Here is a 22385-nt window from a genome sequence, read left to right as displayed (position 1 = left end):
CTTAAACTGTCAATTTCATATGCTTAAGTATCAGCAACATGACAATGGGATTGCTTAAACAGAAAATGTTAAATTCTGAATGTGCAGAAAACAAGGAAATGCAGGATTTTTTATGCAGCAGAACAAGTTGGAAAACACTTTGCAGTGTGGTTTTGATTCTTTGGAGTCCTCCTGCAGGGCCACAGTTACGGGTTCTGTAATTAGGAGGCATGCTTGGTTAAAGGAACAAAATCTGCCTGATCATGTTAAAGTTGAATTACTAGATGCACCTTTACAGCATGATACTTTGGTGTTAAGGCAGAAGAGGTGTTAAAGAAAGTGGAGGACAAAGCTAAATCTATGCAAACTCAGATTTTTTACAGGTACAGCCACCCAGGTTTAGTAGACACTGGCCTACAAAACATTGGTCCTTTCCTGTGTCACAGACCTCAAAGGGGCAGACCCAGACACCCTAGTGGCAGATCCCAGGCACAAGGTTTTTATAGGCCCAAGCAATGGGGTGCTTCTACCTCCAAAGCTGGACAAGACTCTCAAACTTACAGAAAACAGTCCCAAAGGCCCAGTTATCTGCAAGAAAAATTCTGCAGGCTTTGGGCTTAATGGCGTCCTGCATTCTACTAATTCCATATGCAAGACTGCATATGAGGAAACTTCAATGGTACCTGAAGTGTTTGGACTCAACATTGCCACAGCCTGGAAACGGTCATTACTCATTCCCTGCTTGCAACGGGGGCTCCGATGGTTGGCAAAGGCTTGTCACCAGTTTGAGACAGCCATTCACATTACCTCCAGCCAGGCAGACACTAACAACGGATGCATCAGACTATGCCTTGGGAGCCCACATGACGGGAAGATGCATTCAAGGCACATGGTCCTCAAACCAAATGCATCTACATAGCAATCCAAAAAGTTAGCTGTTCAATATGCCAGGACAGCCTTCCCGGACCTACTGCATCTGGGACAACTACTGATGGACAACACCATGGTCATGTGGTATATAAACAAGCAAGGGGCACACATTCTTACCCCCTTTGCAGACTAGCCATGACCTTGTGGGACACAGCTTTGACTTACAAGTACATCTGCAGGCACAATTCCTGCCAGGAAAGGAAAATACTCTGGCAGACTAAGCAGAAACCTCATGGATCCCCACTAGTGGAAACCGGATCCACAAGTCTTCAGCATAACAAGGAAATGGGGATGCCCGGACATAGATCTATATGCCTCCCCTCTCAATTGCCAACTAAAAAGATTCTGCACAAGGACTTATCACAGACAAGCATGGAAAGTGGACACCCTATCTTTCAGCTGGTAAAACCGATCAGTGTATGCCTTTCCGCCACTGCTTCTGCTCCCCAAGGTGCTCCTAAAGATCAGACAGGAGAAGCCAAAGATGATACTGATTGCCCCAGACTGGCCCCGCCAGTACTGGTATCCAATACTAAGAAACCTATCTCTATACCCAGCTTGGACCTTGCCTCAAATACCTAGACTACTGTCCCAGCAAGACCATCAGATCGTGCACAGCCAACTCGGGGCATTAAACTTGGCAGCATGGTGAATAATGTAATCGCACAAAAAGCACCTCTCAGTAAAGCTGTGATGGATTTCATTCTGGAAGCCAAAAGGCCTAGTACTAGAAAGTCTTATGCTGGAAAATGGAATAGATTCTGTGCCTGGAACCAGGCACAAGAAACTGATACAGCGGTGCCAAATATTCATCAGATTTTGCAGTACTTAACTGAGATGCTGGACAAAGGCCTACCTTTTTCATCAATAAAAATTCATTCCTCTGCCATTTCAGCTATTACAATACGGAGCCACCACTGTTTTCTCACCCTTTATTAAGGCAGTACCTCTGAGCCAAAAATTTAAGGCCCCCAAGAAGACTACCAATACTTGTATGGGACCTCAACTAGCTTTTGGAAAAGCTCACCCTGCCTCCTTTTGAGCCAGCTGCTACTGCTGATATGAAGTTTTTATCTTGGCAAACAGCTCTGCTCTTAGCAATTACTTCTGCAAGACGAGTTTCAAAGCTACAGGCACTCATGGCTGTGGAACCTTTCATTTTTCATCCAGATGGGGTCTCCCTGAGGACAAACCCAACATTTATTCGTATAGTGTCCACTGTGGCTCTTAACCAAGCCATACATCTGCCAACCATTTACCCAAATCCACAGAACAAGGGGGAGAGTTCTGCATTCTTTGGACGTACACAGCTTTGATTCTACTTGGACAGAACCAAAGCTTTCAGGAAGACAGAGCAATTACTAGTGGCATATGCTGCAGGATCACAAGGAAGGCCCATCTCAAAGCATACTATATCTAAGTGGTTAGGCCACTGCATTCGTTTCTGCTACTTACACCATGGCAAGCCAGTGCCTAAGGGCATTAGGCCTCATTCCAGCAGAGCTGCAGCCACCTCAGCAGCCTTTCTCAGGGAAGTTCCAACCACAGACATTTTAGAGGCGGTTACTTGGAGTTCAGTGCACACCTTTACAAAGCATTATCATCTGCCACTCTACTTTAAATCCAGGGCAGGCTTTGCCACTGCAGTTCTGCATGGCATCTTAGCTGCTCCTATTGCTGTCTAGTTCCAGCCTCCCAACCATAGCTTTGGGACTCTACCCAAATGTAATGACTGCAACAGTGAAACACAAAGAACATAGTACAGTTTTGTGTACACTTACCATAAATATAGCTGTTCGAGTGTATTGACTGTTGCAGTCCAGGTTACCCACCTTCCCCCTTTTTTCTTTTGGACCTTATCTTTCTTTCTCTGATTTGTACTACCTATGTGGTGTATTTGCTTATAGATGAAGGTAAAATTTATATTGGTGTATTTCTGAATTTATATATAAAATTTGGCTAGCCTTTTTGGAGGCACCTGACATCTGGGGCAAGAAAAACTGAAGAAAATGGCGTCTGCTGCTTTTATCCCCCTGACGACTTGACGTCAGGGAAGGGGCGACAGCAGCCGATGTAGGACCCAAGACTTTGGAATTCAAGTCGGCTGAGGGCAACCTGCCAGCAGGATTACCCTAGTGTAATGACTGCAACAGTGAATACACTCTGACATGTACATTTATGGTAAGTGTACACAACTGTACTTTTTATTTATAATCGGAAGTATCAGCATAAGCTTATGGCATTCAAGCGTCTAAGCATCCTGGAAGCCACTAAGTTGATTGTAAGCTTAACAGTTGAACCTGTGGGACCTATATATCAATTTTACTGGTTTGAGGTGTGTGGGAATGCACTATTAATGTTTTCTCAGTGATGGACCCTAATTTGTACTTTTGATGTCTGTGAGCACAAACCTACCCTGAGTGTTTATTTGTAGTGGTATGTAATTAACTCAATTTCTTTTTTTACTTATAGATTCGAACTCTGTCTGCAAGAGCAACAGCTTCATTTGTGCTTGCCAATGAGCATAGTGTCCCTGTTCTTAAGCATTTTTCAGACTTGCTTCCAGGTGTTTTGCAGGTAAGAATATCGAAAGTCTTGCGCAGGTGCTTTTGCTTCCCACTACATGGAAAATATGTATTTTAAGGTTTTACATCTGCTCATTAGTGGAATATGCTCAGGTCCTTTTCTGCAGGATATAAGACCCATGGCTGAGCATCAAGACACTGCCTGGGGTTTGCATGAGGTGCAGTGCAGTCATCACAGAGCACAGGCATTCTGCACAAGACAGCAATCATTGCAGTTATTGAGAAAAGCATTCTGATTACCTCTTAAAGGTAACTTAAGGCATGCTTTCTGATTGTTGTGAATGGTATGCATTAATGTTTATAGTTGCTTAGGTAGAGCTTTTCAGAACTTGTGCTGAAAAGCCACTGAAGTGGCCCAGGGCTTCACTAATGACCACTGATATATTTAATGTAGAGTTTGTTTGGCTGATACTTTAATTGCAGGTGAAAAGGGTCATCCCGTAGGTGCTGATGTCAACATTTTAAGTCCATTTTAATGATTGGAAGAGGTGAGCTTAGTGAATTGTAGCATGAAGGAAAGTCTTCTGTTAAATGAAATAGATGTTAAAAAAGAGTCTACATGTGGGTACCTGTTTTTTCTTAGATGAGCAGTCCTTTACTTTCTACATTTTGTAAAACAGACATAGTAAAGACATCTTAAAACTATTGTAAAAGGAAAACACCAGCAGGTGAAAGTGTTAGCTGCTGTGTTCTTGACTGACATCTTCCAGCATATGTGCTGCCAAGAATTCCTTAGCTCATGGCAGAATTCAGAGAAAAGGCTGTACATTTCTGGTGACTTAGTGAGGTTTAAGTAGTCTTTGTAGTGACCTGGTTGCCTAGCTTCTCCATATCTATCCAAAGGTCCTACTTGAGTAGTTTTGAGTTTGTATGAGGCAAGCAGCATTCCTTAATCTAAAGTTTACTCCAAATAGGCACATTTTAAACATGTTTACAATAAAGAATGTGTGGATACTTGAGGATTTGAAATGGCATAAAGATATAGCCCCAGCAGGGTCCAGACCTTTTCAGGGATTCAGGTTCCTCTTGGGTACTGACTGCAGTTACTAGTACCAGTTGTGTTTAACAAAATTCATGCCTGGCAATGCTTGTGCAAGAGATGCACCTCTAGGCTGATAAGCTAGAAAGTGACTGCCTAGAACTTGCAAATTGAAAACTTGTGAAAAGAATGCTTTAAATTATTGCTTTACATTTTGAATAAAAATAATTTCTTGTAGCACCCAAATAACTTTTACTGAATGGTGCAGAATCTGTATTGAAATTGTTACATTGTTAAAGTGCTGAGTGTTGCTTCCTTTGAAGCACTGAAGTTGTACTACATTGCATTTTGTCCGTACAAGTAGTTCTGAATTGTCTCAGAACAGACTCGGGGAAATATCTAAAGGTGATAGCTTTCCCTTTCCTGTTAACACAGGATAGGATGACTCTTCAGACTTTTCATACAGAGCTTCCTTCAGTAGTCTGTATGCAGGACAGCAAGTGTCAGCAGGAAGGAACAAGGAATGTAGTTTTGCATCAACCTGAAGGTGAAAACAATATTAGGAGTCTTGACAGCTTTTCGGTATGGCTTCCTTTTGGGTCACCTTCATATCACTACAGACAGCACATTGATGTCACCCCAGTTTCCAGCTCGAGTATGTGCTATCCTTTGTTGGGGCAGTTTTTATAGCACATTCTGCAGCTGCTCACCAGACAAATAACTTCAGAGCATGAATGGAAGCTTGAGCCACAACTTTTTCATGACATTATACATATAGGTTATTTTAGATTTAGATCTGTTGCCACACCTCATTCAACTTCATTTTTTTTTAAATAATTTAACAACTGAGAATAAGCACCTTGATGCCAAACTTTATTGTATGCCTTTTTGAATCTGAGGGAATAGTAAAGATGGCCTTTCTTGGATCATTGTTGCAGTTTTACTGACTGGTAACATGCCAAGGATAGCCAAATTCCCTGGCTAGCTTACCAAAGCCTGGGTAATAGCTTGCTTTACATCTATACGACCTAAGCTCAAGACCTAGTTGATACATGGGTAGGATTTCTCAGAGCTCTGAGCCTGTGCTTCAGCTTTGTAAGGTCTATGGTCTGTGCCAGCATATTTTCTTGGCTAGATAAGTATCCTGGTTGGGAAGGTCTCTTTTCATTTTTATTGTGGGAAGCAAATTCCATATATTAATGATTGCTGTTTGTGCAGTAACCAACCATTATAAAGACTTCCATTTGTTTTATCCCCAAGATCCTTGAGATTTTCTACAAGGGAAAAATGGCTTCCCATTAGACATGTCCCTCTCCAGATGAACAAACTATAGTCCAAGTCTGAGACTCTGGCTGTCCAGTTGGATCCAGACAGGTATATGTCTCGAGTCCTTAGACTTTTCAGGTGTATCAGCTGCTCCCACTGCAATCCTGTTGAATGCCAATAGAGCACAGCCTCCTTGCATGGCCAGCTTGACCAGCCAAGCATCTTCTTTGGAAGGGAGAACCATGGCTTATTTCAGATGGACCTGAGGATATTCAAGTACTTGTATGGGAAGAAGTCCCTGGCATAGTCATTAACTCATTCCCTCCAGTGGAGCTCTGGAAGTTTGCACTGTTCAGTGGGTGGAGCCTAAGCTTTTTGATTGAGTCAAATGATGTACTCGCACTTGAGAATAAATCTCTGGTTAAAGTGCAGATGTTACCCTTCAGCAAAACTGTTTTTCTAGTGTTAGTATTCTTTAGGTTCTACTTACTCTTTTTTGTTAGAGTAAGCATAGTAACTGTTTTTATTTTGTAAACAAGTTACAGTATCTCTGAACCACTCATGTTGCACAAATACTGTTAGCACATTGTTCATCTGAGCTTTCATGTGATGCTAAGCAGCTGTCTGTGCTACTTGGCTGATGAGGTAATTTAATATAAGGACTGATCATCATGTTTCACTGTTAGTCATTACTCTTGGGTTATCATGCTGGCAGGCTACCCTCAGTCGGCCAGAATTCCAAAATCTAGGTCCAGCGTCGGTTGCTGTCGCCTCTTCCCTAACGTCAGTGCGCCAGGGGTATAAAGGATGCAGCTGCCATTTTCTTCAGTCTTTCTTGCTGCGTGGTGCCCGAAGCAAAAGCAGTTAGCAAGTGCTGGTCGGCCGACTCTTGAGATTTTCAAATCCGAATTTCAGAACCAAAGTCTTCATTAAAGCTAAGTAACCCCGTTGGGGAAACTTTTTTCTTGCTCCAGACCAATGTCAAAGTTAACAATTGTATTTCTTGTGGGAAGTAAGTACCTCATAAGGATTTTCACTCTTACTGTATTCCATGCCTAGGCCCTGATCACAACATTACTAGCTGTCGATTTTGTGCTAGATTTAACCAACGCACTATTAAGCGTCAGTTCTATTTTGCATTTCATTACTTTGGCCGAAGATTTAATTATATAATGCCGTCAGAACAGCCGACTGGAGTTTACAAAAAACGCAAGGACAAGGAAAAGGATAGGCATCAGAGGTCCAAAACAGACAACGAGGCCACCGCTAGGCCGGTGCTTTCGCAGCCCCTGGCACTTGCTACCTCAGAGCCACAGGCCGCTTCCGACTACCACGTGGAGCCGACTAGGCCTCTGGATACTCAAGGTATTGGACACTCAGAAATCATTCCCTCAGGTGGGTCCGAAGCTGCTGAGCAGGCATCTGCTTCTGAGGGTGTCTTCAGAGCTATACAACTATATATTAAGCCATCTTCAGCTTCAAAGACTAAAGCAGCTCTAAAGACAAAGAATCAAGTACAGCATTCTCCTACTCGGACTTCCATGCCTAAAAAACAGATGCTCAAAATGGCCGAAGACCTAATTACTTTGATCAGGGGTTCCTATACCACTCCTGATAAGAGGCCTAGGCAAGAGACAGAGTATGATTCTTCTGATCAGGTTTCTATTTCCTCTGATTCCTCTTCTGAGCAGGATTATTCCATGCTTCTCTGAGAATTCTGATGCTGAAGAATCCATTCCTTCAGCCTCTCTTCCTGAGGATTATTCTTTTGGGGAAACCCTGCATACCATGAGGGAGCATTTTCACTGGGAGAGCCAAGATTATTCTGAATCTTAAGAAAAGGCTCAAGACTTTCTACTACTTCCTCAGCACAGATCCCTTGCTATTCCACCTGTTCTAGACGTTGTAGATGTATTTTCAGAGTCCGGCCTGTCCCCTGACTCTTTACCCCTTGCACCTGCTAAGCCAGACAGATACTACAGGGTCTCATAAATTCCTATATAAAAACCCCGTTGCTGACCCAGAAACTATATCTCAGGGTCCCAAAGGGGTTAAAGCTTCCACTGCAAAAAACCCTGTCCCCCCTGATAGGGATTCTAGGGCTCTAGACAGATGGGGAAAAAAGTTTAAACTTCTGCTACCTTGGCTGTAAGGGCTTTAAATTGTCAGTTTCATATGCTTAAATATCAGCAATATTCAATGTCACTGCTTAAACAGAAATTGTTGGCAAATACTGAATGTCCAGAGAACAAGGAAATGCAGGATTTATTGCATGCAGCTGAACAAGTGGGAAAGCATACTTTGCAATGTGGTTATGATTCACTGGACGCCTCTTGCAGGGCTGCTGTTACAGGTTCTGTTATTAGAAGGCATGCTTGGTTAAAGGAACAGAACCTGCCCGATCATGTTAAATGAAAATTAGATGCACCATTACAGCATGATACTTTGGTACTAAAGCAGAAGTGGTGTTGAAAAAAATGGAGGATAAAGCATAATCCATGCAGACCGTCAAGGATTGGATTTCTTACAGGTACAGCCACCCAGGTTTAGCAGAAACTGGCATTCTAAAAATTGGTCCTTTCCAGTGTCAGACCACAAAGAGGCAGATACAGGCGTCCCAGAGGCAGACCTCAGCCCCAAGGCTCATACAGGCCTAAACAGTGGGGTGCTCTTACCTCCAAAAGTGGAGAAGACAAATCACAACCTTACAGGAAACAGTCCCAATGACTTTCCTCTGCCAGATCCAAGCACTTTTCTTTTGGCGGCCCCCTTAGGGGGAAAACTAGCACTTTATTCATCAAATTGGCAAATGATTACCCAAGACAAATGGGTCCTGAACAGTGTCCCAAGGCTACAGGTTCCATTTTCACACCCTTCCAAGGTCAAAAGGTATGCCAGACCTGCCATACAATCAGTGGGCAGAGGCACAAAATACAAATCACAGCCCTCATGGACATGGCCATTCAACAAGTACCACAAGAGCAGGGGCAAGGATTTTACTCCAGACTTTTCCTAGTGCCCAGAAAGTAAAAAACCTGGAGACCAATACTGGACCTGTCTATACAAAATACGTTTCTGGAAGTTCCAAAATTCAAGATGTTGACTCTACAGCAGCTACTGCCCATGCTGTGCAATAAGGCTTGGCTCGTAACTTTGGACCTAAAAGAGGCATACCTGCATGTCCCAATCAGACAATCTTGCAGAAGATACCTCAGATTCATAGCTGGCTCTGCACGACCAAGTCTCTGCACTGTCCTTTGGCTTATCTACTGCGCCCAGGGTCTTCACAAAATGCCTGGCACCAGTAATTGCATTTTGCAGACAGACTAATTCAAATGTACCCCTACTTGGACGACTGCCTAATTCAAGCAGAGAACAAAGACATTCTTCTAAAGCATCTGGCGTTTGTAAAAAGATTACTAATTGGCCTAGGGTACACAGTAAACGAAAAGAAATCAAAACTAGTGCCCTCTCGAGAGATAATATTCCTGGGTGCAAGCTTAAATACAACTGCCCAGATGGCTTCTCACGTCAGACAAAAGCAACTGGCTTCTTACTTCAAGACATTGGCAACAAAAACCCACTTATCTGCAAGAAAAATCCTGCAGGCCTTGGGTTTCACGGCATCCTGCATTCTACTAATTCCATATGCTAAACTGCATAGGAGAACTACAATGGTATCTAAAAAGTTTTTGGACTCAGCATTACCACAGCCTGGAGACCGTAATTGCACTCATTCCCTGCCTGCAACAGGAGTTTCAATGGTGGACAGAGGCCTGTCACCACAAGGGTCTGCTATTCAGTTTACCCACAGCCAGACACACTGACAACGGATGCATCAGATTATGCCTGGGGGGCCCATATGACAGGAAAATGTATTCAGGGCACATGGCCTGCAAACCAGATTCATCTTCACATCAGAGATGCTAGCTGTTGAAAATGCCCTGACAGCTTTCAAGGACCTGCTTCATCCAGGACAGCTACTGATAGACAATACTACGGTCATGTGGTACATAAATAAGCATGGAGGTACACATTCCTACCCCCTCTGCAGACAAGCAATGACCTTATGGGACACAGCGTTGACTTAAGTTCACCTGCAAGCACAATTCCTGCCAGGAAAAACAAATACACTGGCAGACGAACTAAGCAGAAACCTCATGGATTCCCACAAATGGAAACTGGATCCACAAGTCTTCAGCACGATGACAAGGAAATGGGGGTGTCCGGACATTGATCTATTTGCCTCCCCTCACAACTGCCAATTGCAGAGATTTTGCGCAAGGATTTATCACAAGGAAGCATGGAAAGTGGATGCCCTATCCTTCAGCAGCATAACAAGGAAATGGGGATGCCCAGACATCTATTTGCCTCCCCTCAACTGCCAATTGCAGAGATTTTGCACAAGGTTTTATCACAAGGAAGCATGGAAAGTGGATGCCCTATCCTTCAGTTGGAAAAACCTAACCGTATATGCCTTTCTTCCACTGCCTCTCCTTCCCAGGGTTCTCCTAAAGGTCAGACAAGAGAAGCCAAAAATGATACTGATTGCACCTGACTGGCCACACCAGCACTGGTACCCAATCCTAAAGAGCTTGTCTCAAGGTCCAGCATGGATATTGCCTCAAACTTCTCACTTGCTGACCCAACAAAATCTGTTTCTGCACAGCCAACTCAGGCCCTTAAATCTGGCAGCATGGCGGATAATGTAGCCATTCAGAACACTCCTCTTTCAAAAGCTGTTATGGATGATAGTGTTACACTGCTGCAGTTCATTACACTTGGGTTATCCTGCCGTCAGGCGGTTCCCCAGTAGGCCTGAGTTCCAGAGTCTTGGTCCGGTGTCTGTTGCTGTCGCCTCCTCCCTGACGTCAGTGCGACAGGGTATATAAGATGCAGCAGACACCATTTTCTTCAGTCTTTCTTGCCGCGTGGTGCCCGAAGCAAAAGCAGTTCGCAAGTGCCGGTCGGCTGTCTCCTGAGATTTTCATTCCGAATCCAGAACCGAAGTCTTCTACAAAGCTAAGTACCCCGTTGGGGAAACTTTTTCTTGCCTCAGACTGATGTCAGTAAAAGTTAACTGTATTTCTTGTGGGAAGCAAATACCTCATAAGGATTTCCATTCCTATTGTATACCATGCCTAGGCCCTGACCACGACGTCATTGGTTGTCTGTTTTGTGCTAGGTTTAACAAGCACACTATTAAACGGTTTGATTTTTCCAACATTATTTTTGCAGAAAATTCAATTATACCATGCCATCGGAACTTCCGACGACCGGAAAACACAAAAAGCTCTAAGACAAGGGTAGGCATCAGAGGCCCAAAACTGACTAAGCCTCTTCTAGGCCAGTCGCCGGTTCTCCGGTTTTCAGCGAGGCGCCTTTGCAGCCCCTGACTACCGCTTCTGTAGAACCACAAGCCGCCTCTGACTCCCACGTGGAGATGGCTGGGCCTTTGGACGCACAAGTTCTTCAGCCTACCGAGACCAACCTTTCAGAGGGATCTGGAATAGCTGAGCAACCCACAGCTACAGAGGGGGTCTTCAGACCTACTCAGTTAAGCATTAAACCCTCAGCTAAGTCTAAGCCTCCTTTAAAGTCAAAGAAATAAATACAGCATTCTTCAGGACAGGCCTCCATGGCTAAGAAACAAATGCTCAAAATGGCCGAAGACCTAATCACTCCGATCAGGGGGTCCCATCCCCCTCCTGATAAAAGGCCTAGACAGGATGCAGATTATAACTCATCCGACCAGGTGTCCATCTCTTCTGATTCATCCTCAGACCTAGGATACTCTTTACCCCCTTATGAGGATTCTGATGCTGAGGAATCAATTCCATCAGCCTCACCGCCTGAGGACTACTCCTTTGGGGAAACCCTACATACCATGAGGGAGCATTTCCACTGGGAAGGCCAGGATTACTCGGAATCCAAGAAAAGGCTCAGAGACTTCCTTTTATTACCTCAACACAGACCCCTTGCTATTCTGCCAGTGTTGGATATTGTGGATGATGTGTATACTGAATCCAGCTTAAATCCTGATTCCTTACCTCCAGCCCCTGTTAAACCTGGCAGATACTACAGAGTCCCTGACTCGCATAAATTTCTGTATAAAAGCCCTGTAGCTGACCCTGAAACTATTTCTCAGGGACCCAAAGGAGTTAAGGCCTCAGCCAAGAATCCAGTTCCTTCTGACAGAGATTCCAGAGCATTAGACAGATGGGGAAAGAAAGTATATACATCTGCAATTTTAGCAATGAGAGCCTTAAATTGCCATTTTCACATGCTAAAATATCAGCAGTTTTTACTGTCAGTTAAAACAAAAAATGCTTCCAGAATCAGATCCTCCTAATTTTAAAGAAATGCAGGATTTATTGCATGCAGCTGAACAAGTGGGAAAGCATACTTTGCAATGTGGTTTTGATTCTCTAGAGGCCTCCTGCAGAGCAGCAGTTACGGGTTCTGTCATTAGAAGACATGCTTGGTTAAAAGAACATACATTACCAGATCATGTTAAAGCAAAATTATCGGATGCACCTTTGCAGCAGGATGTGTTTGGAGTTGAGGCAGAAGAGGTATTAAAGAAAATGGAGGATAAGGCAAAATCTATGCAAAGGGTGAAGGATTTCTTACAGGTTCAGACTCCTAGATTTAGCAGAAACTGGCCAACTAAGAATTGGTCCTTTCCAATTAGACCTCAAAGGGGAAGATACAGACGTCCAAGAGGTAGAGGTCACACAAGGTCCTTACAGGCCTTGACAATTGGTTACACCAGGCCAGAAAGACTGGGAAGACAGGCCCCAACCATATAAAAAGCAGCTCCAATGACTTCCCACTACAGCTGCCAAACAAACAAATCCTTCTTGGCAGCCCCCTTGGGAGGAAAACTGGCACTCTACCACAATTGGCAAATGATCACCAAAGACAAATGGGTTCTCAACATTGTATTTCAAGGTTACAGGTTCCACTTTCACACTCTGCCAAGGTTAAAAGGAATGCCAAATCTGCCACCAAATCAATGGGCGGAGGCTCAAAAACAAATTACAGCACTCATGGATATGAGAGCTATTCAAAAGGTACCATCACAGGAGCAAGGACAAGGATTTTACTCAAGACTCTTTCTGGTACCCAGAAAGGACAAAGCCTGGAGGCCCATTCTGGATCTTTCATCTCTAAGCACTTGCCTGGATGTTCCGAAATTCAAAATGTTGACATTACAGCAGCTTCTTCCCGTGCTGGGCAAGAAAGCTTGGCTCGTGACTTTGGATCTCAGAGGCATACCTGCATGTCCCTATCAGACAAAATTGCAGAAGATAACTCAGATTCATAGCAGGTTCAATGCACTACCAATTCTCTGCACTGCCCTTTGGCTTATCTACTGTGCCTGGTGTCTTCACAAAGTGCCTGGCACAAGTAATTGCATTTTGCAGACAAAGGAGTTCAAATTTATCCGTACCTGGACGACTGCCTGATTCAAGCAGAGAGCAAAGATATTCTTCTAAAGCATCTGGCGTTTTTAAAAAAGTTAAGTTGCCTGGGGTACACAGTAAACGAAAAGAAATCAAAACTAGTGCCCTCACAAGAGATTATATTCCTGGGTGCCAGCTTGAACACAACAGCCCAGATGGCTTATCTCATGCCAGACAAACAAGGACAACTGACTCAATACTTTGAATTGATGGCAACAAAGACCCAACTCCCTGCAAGAAAAATTCTGCAGGCCTTGGGTTACTACTAATTCCATATGCCAGACTGCATATGAGGAAACTACAATGGTACCTAAAGAATGTATGGTCTCAACACTGTCGAAGTTTGGAAACAGTTATACCACTAATCCCTTGCCTTCAACAGGAGTTTCAATGGTGGACGTTAGCTTGTCACTTCAACAAGGGACAGCCTTTTACATAACCCACAGCCAGGCAAACACTGACAACAGATGCATCGGATTACGCCTGGGGAGCACACATGGCAGGCAAATGTATTCAGGGCATGTGGCCCGCAGAACAAAGGCATCTTCACATCAATCAAAAAGAGATGCTAGCTGTACAAAATGCGTTTATAGCTTTCAAGGACCTGCTACATCCAGGACAACTACTACTAAAGACAGACAACACCACAGTTAGGTGGTTCATAAACAAGCAAGGGGGCACTCACTCCTACCCCCTATGCAGACAAGCTATGACCCTGTGGAACTCAGCTATAAACCTTCGAGTTAATCTGCAAGCACAATTCCTGCCAGGAGAGAAAAACACACTGGCAGACGACTTAAGCAGAAACATCATGGATCCCCACGAATGGGAGTTGAATCCATAAATATTCAGAATGATAACACAGAAATGGTGGAGGCCGGACATAGATCTGTTTGCATCCCCAATAAACTGCCAGCTACAAAAATTCTGCACAAGGAGTTATCCACAAGCATGGAAAGTGGATGCCCCCTCATTCAGCCTGGACAACCTACAAGTATACGCTTTCCTACCACTACCTCTCCTGCCAAAGGTACTCATAAAAGCCAGGCAGGAAGAGCCAAAGATGATCCTGATTGAACCAGGCTAGCCACGCCAGCACTGGTACCCAATCTTAAGGAACTTAGCACAAGAACCACCCTGGAATTTGCCTCAAATCCCACATCTGCTGGCTCAGCACAACAAACAAATACTACACAACCAGCTAAAGACCTTAAACCTAGCTGCATGGAAGATTCCTTAGTCAAGCAAGCAATGCCTCTCTCCAAAGCTGTTATGGATGTCATTCTGGAGGCCAGAAGGCCTAGTACCAGGAAAGCCTATTCGGATAAATGGAAGAGATTCTGTGCCTGGAACCAAGCTCACGGCCTTGACCCTCTTGTCCCAAACATTCCTCAGATACTACAATACTTAACTGAGATGCTGGACAAAAGGACTGTCCTTCTCATCCATCAAGATCCACACCTCTGCTCATTACAACACAGATCCACCAATTTTCTCTAATCCTCTGTTAAAACAGTACCTCAGAGGGGCTAAAACACAAGACCACCCCGTAGAGCACCTACTCCAACTTGGGACCTCAACTTTGTTTTGGAGAAGCTAACTTTACCTCCTTTTGAGCCAGCCAACACAGCAGAATTAAAATATATCTCTTGGAAAACTGCTCTGCTCCTGGCAATAACATCAGCATGAAGAGTTTCAGAATTACAGGCACTAATGGCAGTGGAACCTTTCCTCATTTTCCACCAGGACAGGGTGTCTTTAAGAACTAACCGTACTTTTATGCCAAAGGTGGTATCCAGTGTGGCTCTAAACCAAACTATTCACCTGCCAACTTTTTATCCTAAACCACAGAATAAAGGGGAGAGACTACTGCACTCTTTGGACATTCACAGGCAGTTACACTTCTACTTGGACAAAACCAAAGCTTTCAGAAAATCTGAGCAATTATTGGTAGCGCATGCTGCAGGAGCACAGGGAAAAGCAATTTTAAAACGGACTATTTCAAAGTGGATAGGACATTTGTATACGTTTCTTGTACACATACCATGGAAAACCTGTACCCAGCAGCATTAGATCACACTTCACCAGGGCAAAAGCCACTTCAACTGCCTACCTCAGTGGAGTACCTACCAAGGATATTTTGGAAGCAGCAACTTGGAGTTCTGTACATACCTTCACCAAGCATTACCATCTGCCTCTATACTCTGAATCCAGAGCTGGCTTCGCCACTGCAGTGCTGCAGGTCCTTATAGCCACCCCTAATGCCTTATAGAACCAGCCACCCTTCCTCAGCTTTGGGATTCTACCAAAGTGTAATGACTGCAGCAGTGTAACACTATGAACATAGTACAATTTTGTACCTACCATAAATGTAGATGTTAGAGTGTATACACTGCTGCAGTCTAGGATGTCCTTCAAGGATGCATCTACAGTCCTAACATATGGGTTGTCCTGCCTCAGGCAGCCCTTCGGTCGGCCGGATTCCAAAGTCTGGGTCTGGCTTCGGCTGATGTCGCACTTCACCCGACGTCATAGCTGCTGTTTATTGGGTATAAAGGCATCAGCCGCCTCCATTTTCCTCAGTCTTTCTTGCCGCGCGGTGCCCGAAGCAGAAGCTGTTCGCAAGTGCCGGTCGGTCAGATCCAGAGATTTCTACTACCGAAGACTTCTAAAAAGCTAAATACCCCGTTGGGGACTCTTTCTTGCCTCAGCCGATGTCAGACAAAGTAAATAATTGTTTAAGTTGTGGGAAACAAATACCTCATAAGGATTTCCACTCTTACTGCTTTCCTTGCTTAGGCCCAGACCACGACGTATCAGCTTGTCTAGCCTGTGCTTCCTTCAACCGACGGACACTTAGACGTTGGTCGGAGTTTGCAGAGGAGTTTTTTGGTCCCGCTTTTGCATACAAAATGCCGTCTGAGACTCTGACTTCTCAATTAGCTAAAAAGCGCAAGGAAAAGGACCGACATTCGCGGCCCGCAGTTTTGGCTGAAACCACGGTTAGGCCAACCGCGAATGTCTCTGTTTCTGTTGAAACCGAGCCCCCGGTTCTTCCTTCGGCCGAAAGCATGCTTCCGATAGCCGAGGCCTCAGAGCATGGCTGAATCTGCTACTGAATTTACTGCTACAGAAGCAGGCACCCAGGATTTATCAGACACTATTCCTTTAGACATAACTACCCCTGCACGTGGGGCTGCTAGACCCCCTGCTTCCATGTCTGTCAAGGCTTTTGCCAGGGCTAAGGCAGCTAAATCTTCTAAGGCCTTGCCTGCCAAAACTCCTTCACATAGGCCTACTTCTAGTTCCCAAATACTCAGCCTGGCTGAGGATCTCATTTCTTTGATCAGAGGATCCCAACCTCACCCAGACAGGGCCTCTCAGCCCCCTCCAGACAAGAGGCCTAGGACTGAACCACCGGAACCTGTCTCTACAGATTATTCATCGGATGACACAGGCCTTTCAGACCCTCACGAAGGCCCATATTCTCCTTATGAGGATTCTGATGCAGAAGACTCCATTCCTTCTGCTTCTCCTCCTGAAGAATTTTCCTTTGGGGAAACCTTGCATGCTATGAGGGAACACTTCCAATGGCAGGGCCAGGATTTTTCAGATTCAAGGAAAAGGCTAAGGACCTTTTTACACTTAACCACAGCATAGGCCTTTAGCCATTCCGCCAGTGCTAACAGTTGTTGATGCATATAATGATGCCTGCACTGCTCCTGATTCTCTTCCTCCGGCCCCTGCCAAGCCAGACAGATATTACAGGGTCCCGGACACACACTACCATTTGTATAAGGCTCCTGTTGCAGACCCTGAAACCATTTCACAGGGCCCTAAAGGTGTGGCAGCTGCCTCTGCCAAAAACCGTCTTCCCTCTGAAAGGGAATCTAGAGCATTAGAGAGATGGGGTAAAAAGGTTTATACTTCTGCTACTCTTTCGGCTAGGGCCTTGAACTGTCAATTTCACATGATTCAGTACCAAGAATTTTTGATAGACCAGCTAAATAAAAAACTATCTTCTCCTGAACCTTTAGACCGCAAGTCCCTTCAGGATTTGGTACATAACTCTCAGCAGGTCAGTAACCATTTCTTAAAATGTGGCTATGATGCACTGGAGGCTTCCTTTAGATCAGCTGTGACTGGAACAGTGATTCGAAGGCATGCCTGGTTAAAAGAACAATCCTTACCAGACCATGTTAAGTCAAAACTCCTAGATGCTCCCATGGAGAAACAAAGTTTGTTTCCCCTGCACAGGAGGTTCTAAAAAAGGTGGAAGAAAAATCAAAATCTGTCCAAACAGTCAAGGATTTCTTACAGGTCCGACCTCCGAGGTTTAGCAGAAATTGGCCTTCGAAGAATTGGTCCTTTCCAGACAACTCCAGAGCGCAGAGAGGCAGAAATAGATGCCCAAGAGGCAGAGGTCAATCTAGGGGCGCCCACAGGGGACGTCAGTGGCAACCTACCAACCAGAGAAGTACTGCCATGGAATCAACTACAACCACTTCCACAGGGCAGGCACAATGACTTGGCTCTAGTTCCGCCTACCAGGGAACAAAACGGAAGCACCCTTGGGCGGAAAACTAGCCTTATTCTCCGACAACTGGCATTACATTACAGGAGACAAATGGACTTTACAAACAATAGACAAGGGCTACAGGTTTCACTTCCATACTCTGCCAAAAAAGAGAGGAATGCCAAACCTACCACCAAGCCAAAAAACAGACGCTCTAAGACAAATCAACAACTTACTAAGGATGAGAGCTATAGAAGAGGTGCCACCTATGGAACAAGGCCAAGGATTTTACTCCAGGCTTTTCCTTGTACCAAGAAAAGAAAATCAATGGAGACCTATTCTAGATTTGTCCGCACTGAACACATACCTCATTGTTCCAAAATTCAAAATGCTGACCCTCCAGCAACTTCTTCCCATGCTGGACAAGGAGTCTTGGCTGGTGACTCTAGATCTCAAGGAGGCATACCTGCACGTCCCTATACGACCAGATTGCAGAAGACACCTCAGATTTCGTGCAGGATCAGAGCATTATCAATTCTCAGCATTGCCTTTTGGCTTATCTACTGCCCAGAGTATTCACGAAATGCCTGGCATCAGTAATTGCTCATTGCAGACTTCAGGGAATTCAGATTTACCCATACCTGGACGACTGCCTAATACAAGCGGACAACAAGGCAAAGTTAACAAAAGATTTGGAAAATGTCATACAACTGTTGCAAGCCTTGGGATACACAGTCAGCATGCAAAAGTCAAGACTAGTACCATCCCAAAGGATAACATTCTTGGGTGCAGAATTAGACACATCAACTCAGATGGCTTTTCTCACAGAAGAAAAACAAAAGCAACTACCAGTCTACTTCATGACAAGCTCGGCTTACTGCAAGGAAAGTCCTGCAAGCCCTGGGCTACATGGCATCCTGCATAATATTGGTTCCGCATGCCAGGCTGCATATGAGAAAGCTACAATGGTATCTAAGGAATGTATGGTCTCAACACAAGCACAGTCTAGAAGCCCAGATTCCAATAATTCTATGCTTGAAGCAAGAATTCCTGTGGTGGGCTCAGGCCTGTCAGTTGAACAGAGGCTTGCCTTTCCACAAACCACATCCAAGCCAGACCATCACCACGGACGCCTCAGACCTAGGATGGGGGGGCACTCATGGTGGACAAGTGTATACAAGGCCTGTGGACCCAAGACCAGCTGAATCTACACATAAATCTAAAGGAGATGCTGGCAGTGAAACATGCGATCCAGGCATTCGGGTCATCTGCTAAGGACGGACAATACCACAGTCATGTGGTACATCAACAAACAGGGAGGTACACATTCATATCCTCTATGCCGGATGGCAATGGACCTGTGGAATGTGGCCCTGAACCTCAACATTCAACTTCAGGCCAGATTTGTACCAGGAAAAGAAAATTCTCTAGCAGACGCCTTAAGCAGTACTACCACGGATGCTCACGAATGGATGCTGCATCCAGATATCTTCAAAGCCATAACAAAGAAATGGGGATTACCACAGATAGACCTGTTTGCCTCCCCACACAATCACCAATTGAAGAAATTCTGCACAAGGGCATACCACCCACTTGCTTGGAGGGTGGACTCCTTTTCCTTCAGCTGGAAAAACCTGACAGCATATGCATTTCCATCTCTTCCCTTTATGTACAAAGTTCTACTGAAGATCAGAGAGGATCAGCCAAGGGTAATTCTGATAGCTCCAGACTGGCAGAGGCAACATTGGTACCCGCTACTGAGAAGCATGTCTCTGACACACGCATGGCATCTACCTCTGTCCCTTACTACTAACACAGGACAACAAGATCCTACATCCAAACTTGAAAACACTGCAGCTAGCTGCTTGGAATATTGCATAAAACAAAATAACCCAGATTTATCTCAGAGGGTTAAGGACATTATCCTGGAGGCACGCAGACCCTCCACAAGGAAGACTTATTCAGCCAAGTGGAAAAGATACCTCATTTGGAGTGCAGCAAAGGGAGAAAATGTCTCCTTGGCAAACATAGCACACATCCTGGAATATTTAGCAGAGCTGTTCCACAATGGCCTGTCTTACTCCTCCATTAAGATTCATGCATCAGCAATTTCAGCAGAATACAACATGGATCCTCCTGTCTTCTCTCATCCTCTACTCAGGCAGTTCTTGAGAGGAATCAAAAATGTAAAGCCTCCACGGAAACCACCTTTACCTACATGGGATCTCAACTTTGTGCTGGAAAAGTTAACACTTCCCCCTTTTGAACCAGCAGCAACAGCAGAATTACAATTCTTGTCTTGGAAAACTGCTTTCCTGCTAGCAATTACTTCAGCAAGAAGGGTATCTGAGTTACAGGCATTAATGGCAGTATTCCATCAGGGCAGAGTCTCTCTGAGAACTAACCCTACCTTTATGCCAAAAGTGGTCTCCAGAGTATCATTGAACCAAGCGATTCATTTACCTACATTCTTCCCCAACCCACAGAACAGGGGGGGAAGACTGCTACATACCTTGGATGTGCACAGACAATTACGCTACTATCTGGACAGAACTAAGACCAGCAGAAAAACTGACCAGCTTCTGGTAGCATATGCAACAGGAATGCAAGAAAAAGCAATTTCAAAACAGACAATCTCAAAATGGATAGGAAATTGCATTCGATTTTGCTACTCTTCATGGAAAGACAACTCCTGCTAATATCAGACCTCATTCCACAAGAGCTACAGCCACCACTACAGCTTTCCTACGAGGAGTGGCTACCAAGACATTTTAGAAGCTGCTACTTGGAGCTCCGTGCATACATTTGCCAAGCATTACAATCTTCCCTTATACTCTAGATCCCGAGCAGGTTTTGCAACTGCTGTTTTGCAAGGGATCTTAACTACACCATCTTTCTTAGTGCCTCCTCCCCCAGTTTGGCTATGGTATTCTACCCATATGTTAGGACTGCAAATGCATCCTTGAAGGACATAGTACAGTTTTGTACCTACCATAAATGTAGATGTCCGATAGGTATGCATCTGCAGTCAGGATTACCCACCCTCCTTCCCCTCTGTGGTATTCCTAGGGTATTTACCCCTCTTTTAGCTAGCTGGGGGAATCTATTATGGTGTATTTGTTTGTATATATGTATGTATATGTATATGTATGTATGTATATATGTATGTATATATATATATATATGTATATATGTATATATATATATATATATATATATATATATATATATATATATATATATATATATATATATATATATATATATATATATATAAAATATTTTTTTTATATTGTTTGCTCTCTACTGTTTGGAATTATTTGCATTTATCCAAATTTAGCCTTACTAGAGGGCACCTGGCATCTGGGGCAAGAAACACTGAGGAAAATGGCGTCGGCTGATGCCTTTATACCCAATAAACAGCAGCTTTGACGTCGGGTGAAGTGTGACATCAGCCGAAGCCGGACCCAGACTTTGGAATCCGGCCGACTGAAGGGCTTCCTGAGGCAGGACAACCCATATGTTAGGACTGCAGATGCATACCTATCGGACATCTACATTTATGGTAGGTACAAAACTGTACTTTACCCTCCCTACTTCCCCCCTATTACTGGCTGGTACGTACCTATGTCTTCTAATCTTACTACCTATGAGGAGTTTTTGCTGGTAACCAAGTTGTTTTTTGCTTTTATGTATGTTTTAGTAGCAATCGGAATCGCCTACCTATTTAGAGGCACCTGACATCTGGGGCAAGAAAAACTGAAGAAAATGGCGTCTGCTGCATCTTATATACCCATCGCACTGACGTCAGGGAGGAGGCGACAGCAACCGACGCCAGACCAAGACTTTGGAACTCAGGCCGACTGGGGAACTGCCTGACTGCAGGATTACCCAAGTGTAATGACTGCAGCAGTGTATACACTCGAACATCTGCATTTATGGTGGGTACAAAACTGTACTTTATCTTGGAGGCCAGGAGGCTCAGTACCAGAAAATCTTATGCAGAAAAATGGAAGAGATTCTGTTCTCGGAACCAGGAACAAGGCATTGACACGTGTGTACCAAATATCCCTCAGATTTTACAGTACCTAACTGAGATGCTGAACGAAGGCCTTTCCTTCTCAATTAAGATTCATGCCTCTGCCATTTCAGCTCATTACAATACGGAACCACCCATCTTTTCTCATCCTTTAATAAGGCAGTACCTCAGAGGGGCCAAAAACATTAGGCCTCCAAGGAGAGCACCAATTCCGGCCTGGGACCTCAATTGTGTTTGTGAAAAACTCACACTGCCTCCTTTCGAGCCAGCCTCAACAGCAGATATAAAATTCTTATCCTGGAAAACAGCTCTGCTCCTAGCAATAACCTCTGCAAGTAGAGTCTCTGAGTTACAAGCACTCATGGCTGTGGAACCTTTTATCATTTTTCATCCAGACAGGGTTTCTCAGAGGAGAAACCCAACATTTATGCCTAAGGGTGGTGTCCAGTGTGGCCCTCAACCAAACCATTCACTTGCCAACCTTTTATCCAAATCCACAGAACAAGGGTGAGAAAATTCTGCATTTCTTGGATATAGGTAGTTATGCTTCTACTTGGACAGAACTAAAGCTTTCAGAAAGACTGAGCACCTTTTAGTGTCATATGCTGCAAGATCACAAGAA

General features: G+C 44.3%; 1 protein-coding gene across 1 annotated transcript in view; it reads left to right on the top strand.

The window, feature by feature from the left end:
* The window catches only part of IPO5 (importin 5), a 1405185-nt gene that overhangs the window by 594706 nt on the left and 788094 nt on the right, over positions 1-22385 (top strand). The window contains exon 6 of the mRNA XM_044071309.1: positions 3382-3486. Coding sequence (XP_043927244.1) covers positions 3382-3486 — 105 coding nt within the window. The remainder of the gene's footprint in view (positions 1-3381; positions 3487-22385) is intronic.

The sequence above is a fragment of the Protopterus annectens genome, chromosome 5.part0 (genome assembly GCF_019279795.1).
Source record: "Protopterus annectens isolate FY-2018-M chromosome 5.part0, PAN1.0, whole genome shotgun sequence".
Taxonomy (NCBI): domain Eukaryota; kingdom Metazoa; phylum Chordata; order Ceratodontiformes; family Protopteridae; genus Protopterus; species Protopterus annectens.
This window is presented reverse-complemented; position numbering and strand designations above follow the sequence as displayed.